At 45.0% G+C, this 6,634-nt stretch overlaps 1 protein-coding gene across 1 annotated transcript; it reads right to left on the minus strand.

Annotated features, from left to right (window-relative positions):
* Positions 1–1,622: 1,622 nt before the first annotated feature.
* LOC100638937 (uncharacterized) lies at positions 1,623–2,219 on the minus strand. The gene has a single exon (XM_011405864.1). The coding sequence runs from the start codon at positions 2,217–2,219 to the stop codon at positions 1,623–1,625; it is 597 nt and encodes a 198-aa protein (XP_011404166.1).
* Positions 2,220–6,634: the final 4,415 nt, after the last annotated feature.

The following is a 6,634-nucleotide window of genomic DNA, read 5'->3' on the forward strand; positions in this document are numbered from 1 at the left end:
CCATCATCAGCGTCAGTAGAGCGTGTATTCTCACTGCTGAAGTCTTCTTTTGGAGATAAACAAGAGACTGCTTTACAAGATTACATAGAAGCTTCTCTCATGCTTCAATACAATACTAGGTAGATCTAGTCAGTTACAATGATTAATATTATAATTGCTGATTTTTGAATGAATAATTGGTGAACTTTAAAGAATAATTGGGAGGTTAGTTAAGAAATGCTGAATAGAATAATATAATTTTTTTTGGGAATAATAGCCTCAGCCCTAGTCATGATCCAGTTAACTGTCCAAAAAATGTAGATGTGAAAACAATGTTACATTAAGATGCGCAGATTTGGAAGAATCAATGCCTACAAATGGACAATTGTTTATTGAAGTTGATTAGTACATGCATGTTGACATAATGTAACTCATGAAAGTATCATTTCTTTTCTATTGGGCCACTTTTATCTTCTACAGTTCTAAGGTACTACTGTGAACGATGGAGCAAAACGCTGCACCTTTCCAGCGGCCCAAGGTCTGTATCGTGCTGTCTGCCACTCCTGCTGCTGCAGCCATGGTTACAGCCCCGATTCTAAAACTGTGACTGGCAAAGTATGCTGTAGGCAGCCCCGCCTTAGTGAAGGCATGACATACCTCAAAAAAGTGAGATCTGCTCACAGGCACTTCATCCCTGGTCCTGAATAAGGCTCCCGGATCATTACCTCATTGCTTAAGGTACATTAGGAGTGCTGTCACTGGGTATAGGTCGTTCCCAGTTCAACCTAATATGACCCTCACTCCTCTTCCTTCTTGATTTGTCTTGGTACGTTTCAAGAAAATTAAGACAACTGAAGGCACTTGACAGCTATCTACAGTAACAACCCTGAAGGACAGGTGTACCTGTGGATCATAGGACTTCTGCAAGGCACAGTGACCTCCCCTGACATGCAGAAGCCAACGAAGGCTGTCAGGGACACTGCCTCCCATTAGCCTCCTATCATACTCGCCGTGGAGAGACCACACCCATCTCATCTTCCTTAGAATGCTGGGAGTAAATGGAAGTGTCAGGCGTGGAGACCTTCCCAGTTTACCTCTCAACACCCCGACCCCCATCAGAACTTGGCGGAGGCATGGCATATTATGAATATTGGGGTCTGGAAGACCTGCAATCTGGCACGCCTGAGAGGTAAGTTTTTATATTGGCCCGGGCCAAGCCTAAGCATGCAACAAAATAACATGTCTGTTCATTTACAGGAAGTGGGTTTAGTGAGAATCGTGACAGAATTCCTGAAGCATCTTTCTGCTGTTCCATAAGTATGGTGGGATGAGTGGCACAGGCCAGCCTTAAAGTACTCCTGAACAGCTCCATCCAGGGCGTGGATGTCCATTCACTGTTGAGGGCCTCCAAGGCCAGGAGAGCTGGAGAAATGAACAATGGCTGTGAGTTGACCTGAGGAGCCTGTGAAACAAAAAACTTGATGTCATTTCTTAATAATGCATCCGCCAGAGTGTTGCATCTCCCGGGGATGTGTTCAGCCCGGAACCAAAAATCATAATATGATGCATAAATGCTAGCAACCTGACAAGTGCATTAGGTGGCTCTCTTTACTGTGGGTGCTGTTCAATATGTGGATCACTGCTTAGTTGTCCACCGAAAACACAATTAGCTTCCCTCTCCATGACCTTCCAAACAAGGCCGCTGCAATAACAACTGGGATGAGCTCTTTGACCTGCATAGAAGTTGGCTTCAGGTTGAGTGGCCACTGAAAAGAGAACCAGAGGTGTGAACAAAAAGCTCCACCCTCCCAGGAGCCTGAAGCGTCTGTAAATACCAGGATGTCGGCTTGCGAGTGTTTAGGGTTCCAAAGCATGATTACCCTATTCCAATGAGAGACAAATAGCTGCCACCACATCACGTCGGCTCTTGCTGCTACAATCAGACGAATGTGATGATCTGGGGTAGAGCCCACCTTCTCAAGAGCATACAACCTTTGCAAGAAGGATCTACCAGGCCTGACTACCTTGCAGGCGTACTGTAGGAGGCCAGTAAGGCTCTGCAGTTTCCGTTCTGATATGACTTTCCGACCCCATGCCTCCTCAAGCTCATTCAGCAATCTGTCAAGCTTATCTGTAGGAAGGCGTAGCTTCAGGTTAACTGTGTCTACCTCGATTCTGAGGAATGTGAGGCAAGTGGTAGGACCTTCCAGCATGCTGGGCTCTAGAGAAAGGCCTAACATATTTATGACGGAACAAAAAGCAATTTTAGATCTAAAGCTGTAGCCTGGTTTCTCTCCATGAGTGCAAAGTCATCCATGTAGTGTAAGATCTGCTTCATCCCATTCTCAGTTAACACCCACTGAGCTGCGTCAGCTACGGCAAAAAATATCTTTGGGCTGAGCGAAGTCCAAAGGGAAGGAACATGTCTACGAAAACAGTTTCATGCCATTTAACTCCCAGAAGACAGTAGTCGTCTGGATGAATCGGGATGTTACAGTATGCTTCCTTTATGTCCGCCTTCACTATTAAGGCTCCCCTCCCATTGCGAACGATAAGTGATACAAGATCATCCACAGTTTGGTAACGCAAGGAGGAAGCTGAGGTCTTAATCCTGTCATTCACATTCTGGGAATTGGCGGAAGACAGGTCCACAATGAATCGCCATTTACCTGGCTTATCCCTTTATGGGATTAATCCCTAAAGGGCTGATGTGAACATTGCTCTTTCAAGGCCGAGTGAACTTTTGACCCAGCAATACCTCCCTTGCTAAGTATTTGTGAATTACCTCTGGATTGGAGCATGCCATGTTTGAAGAGGCCAATAGCAGAGGGGAGTGGCTATTAAAACCAATCCTGAACCCTGACTGAATACCTGATTGAATATAGGAGGCAAACTGAGTGTCTGGGTAATTAGCCAGACACTTAGTCCAGTCAGGAAGAGAGAGTGATGACACCTTGGGAGCAGAGGCTCCACAATTTGGTGGCTTACAGCCTTCTAGAGCGAATAAGTCGTCGGTGAATTGGTAACAACACTCTCTTACTTGACCATATATGTAAGCTTCGAGCTCTGAGCCTGTAAATAGAGGAGAATTGAATTAAGGGAGGGAGTACACTGTCCTCTTGTAGCCTGATTTAACATCATGGGACTGTTAGTATTACTTTATAGCATATTATAGTAGTATAAGAGTATGCTGCCCCCCCCAATTTGTGATTGGTACAACTTCGTGCATTACCATTATGTTTATTGTTATCAATTTGAACTTAATTAATCAGTTGCTAGTTATGTTCATTATCCTTCTTTGTCCCTGCCCTGCTACGGGGGTGGGGTCACCCTGCCCCCATGGCCACAGCCACAACTTATGACAAGACCCCTCATTCTAGTAGCCCATCTGGGGGTTACCATAGGGGTGAGGCTAGCAAACTCCCTATCCTGGGAAAGAGAGTCTGCATACTGTGCTATACTGCAATTACTTTGTAATGATGATATACACAAAGACAGAGAGAAAATAGTTAACCTAAATATTTTTAACAAGGGGCCCAAAGACTCCAGGAAATACTATGATAGCGTGACTAATGTATGTGATAAACATTCCTTGCTAGCTTAAGACCCCTGCATCATTCTGATGAGGGGGCTGACCTCTCTCCTGCTGCATTTTCCACAGTCCAAACCCGTGTGACGCATCACCACAGTAGAAACAGGCACGACTAAACCGACAGGACTTGGCCCGTTCACATTCTGAGAAGATATTTCATTGGAAACATACCTTTTGTGAGGACATGGGTCTCTTTGAGCTGAATCCCTTGCTAGAGGGAAGCTGGCTTAATGGGGGAGAGGGGGAGCTCCTGGCATATGCCCCACTGGCAGACATCTGCCATAAATTATGATGTTTAGCTCTCCACATTTGAGTACTCCTTTGGCAGCTGCCCACGCTGAGTTTGAAGTCATATGAGAACCCCTTCTCCCCGGCCAAGTCCCTCAACAGCTGAGTGATCAGATGCATTTGAGCTAAGAGGCCCACCACTTCTTTCCTGGTCGTCTCCTCTGCTGCTGCTAGGACAGCTGAGTAATTGGAGAAATCCTTTATCCATGACACTAAGTCAGTAATCTGCTTCCTCCTTTTTTGAGCTTGTTCCACTGATTGAAATATCATGATTTGTGACCCCTTTTGCAGGAAGAGAGATTCCTCCGACTTGGAGGAGGGGTCATGTATTAAAAGGGAAAGATCAATAAATTCCCACCTCCTGATTTTCTCGACCAGCTTGGTAGGGATGGGAGGGAGACCCTCATCTACCAGACATGTTGAGGCCACTGACAAGCAGGTTGCAGCTATCTCTTTCACTGCGGACATGGCAGCAGAGCTATGAAGTGGCAGATCCCCACTGCTTAATGTGAGACTGGGGTCCATGAGCAACCCTTCTGTCTCTATATACAGAGATGCAAATAAACAACCAAGTGCATGAATTGATACATGTTGAGGTAGACACTGTTTTCCCAATGGGGTACCCTAGGTCTGGCTAAGGCTTATGCTCTGATCAGGGAACCAGCTCCCTGGTTGAAAAATTCATTTCCTATAAGGCTGGAAATATTTGATTGAAATAATCCACACCACCACATACCCGGTTCAGTAAACTGAGGTTTTAACAGTATTCTTGCGACTAGGCTGTCCAAACAAATGATTCTTTGAGCAACCAATGGGGGTCACATTTTTCTGTCTGGGGACTTACCAAAGGCCTGGCTTTCTCCGCAGATACCTACACCCCACTCCCTAGTAGCCCTCTAGCTACCCCAAAAGCCTGGTTTCCATAGACAGCCTTACAACACTGTAGCAACAGCTTAGAGATAGAAATCAGGTTTATCTCTGCAACAATTGTATGAAAACCACCAAGTACACACAACAGCCGAAACTATATGAAAACCAGACTGCAAGCCCTTTCTAAGTCAGTAAACCAACTCCTGTACTGACACTCTAAAGGGCACTATAAGAGGGTAACCTCTTGGGACCTGTTCCCAAGACACCCTCCGATCCACCAACATAGGAGGCTATCCTCCCCTCTGCAGAAGAAACTGGGGTTACCTGGCAGCACCTGCCCACAATACCATAGGACAAGAGCAGGACCCATTCCCTTAATGGAGTGTAACACTACCCCTGCTTTATCCACTTCCCCCAGTGGGAGACAGGTGACAATCCCCACAATAAAGCTTTAAACCACTCCCAGGAGGAGCCCAACTTGAGGATAGGGCAGTGGCTGACAAAACAGCCACCATTTCTTGCCATTGGCTATGCAAGCCTCTGCCACCCTGCACGTGATGGGCTCATCTGTTGGAGGGTGTGTTGGGCACGACCAGGACAATGACCCCAAGAATTCCCTGTTCACTGATAAAACTTATACAGCATTATCTGAAGATAATAAGCTCGGCTAGTAGCATCCCTGAAAGCCAGCCAACAGTTGTCCTGGTTTTGCCCTCCTCTAGTCTCCCACAACTTTACAATACAATCTGTAGATAAAACTATAGCTGGAGCTGAGGCTTCTGATGTATGAATGGCTGCGATTACTGCTTCTGTGATGCTCCTCAGCTCTTTGGCGGACAGACGTGTTTCCGTAGCTCCTCAAGGACCCGTACCATCCAGTACCTGATGGGAGAGTACGAGCAGTGCTGCCAGAGCCTGTGGCACCTGAGCCAGACACAGGAGTCCGTATAGCATCTGTCTCACGCAACCCCATGCCACCGGTTGGAGGATCGGAGTGACCATCCAGGGACCCTTTGGTAGACATCAGATTGGCAATTCAAACCTACGGAAGCCGAAAACAACATTCTCGTTCACGTTCTTGTTCGTGATCATGATGATCAAAATTGATCATTATCTTCTGGGCGTGACTGAAATGAAGTGGGTGGGTGGGGGTGTGGCTACACTTTAATTGATTTTAATTATTTATGATTGTCATGGAGACTGAGAAGGCTAAAGAGAGAAGAGTTGTCACAAAGTTGATTTTTCTGTGCCATCACAAGTATGGATGTACTACTAGAGAGATACTTAGTATTCTTCGTCCTTATAAGCGAGATATTAAGTTAGTTTGTTTGATGACAACATTTTAATTCAGTATTAATGATCAGCATGCGATATATACAAAGGACTTTAAAATCGTTTTACGGTAGGAGGGATTCTATTGAGACTATCAAAGCAGCAATAACTGTTAGTTACAAACTTGATTAATTATATGATGTAGTTTGTAGTGTGAACTGCAAGGATCTGGGTGCTTATTGGGTTACCGGGGCATGTGGAACAGATTAAAAAGGTGTTATAATCTCTCTGTGTCAAGGTAACTGTACATAATGATACTGTACACATTATAGATCTTATTTACTAGAGATGTTGTTATGATGCTTCTAGCATTAATGGATCCTGCTGGCAGTTCTATGCGAAGTTCGAGAAGGCTGAGTCGAAGGGTGTATTTAAATAAAGGTCCTAACTATATATGGCATGTAGATGGTTACGATAAATTAAAGCCTTATGGCATAGCAATTCACGGCTGTATTGATGGGTTCGTTTGGATTAGTCATGTACAATTGTTTAATAACTATAAACATAGCTATTCTCGTAAAATCATGTGGCTTAATGCTTCATCTTCCAACAATGATCCTCGTGTTATGGAAG

The sequence above is a fragment of the Amphimedon queenslandica genome, unplaced genomic scaffold (assembly GCF_000090795.2).
Source record: "Amphimedon queenslandica unplaced genomic scaffold, v1.1 AMPQUscaffold_13390, whole genome shotgun sequence".
Taxonomy (NCBI): Eukaryota; Metazoa; Porifera; class Demospongiae; order Haplosclerida; family Niphatidae; genus Amphimedon; species Amphimedon queenslandica.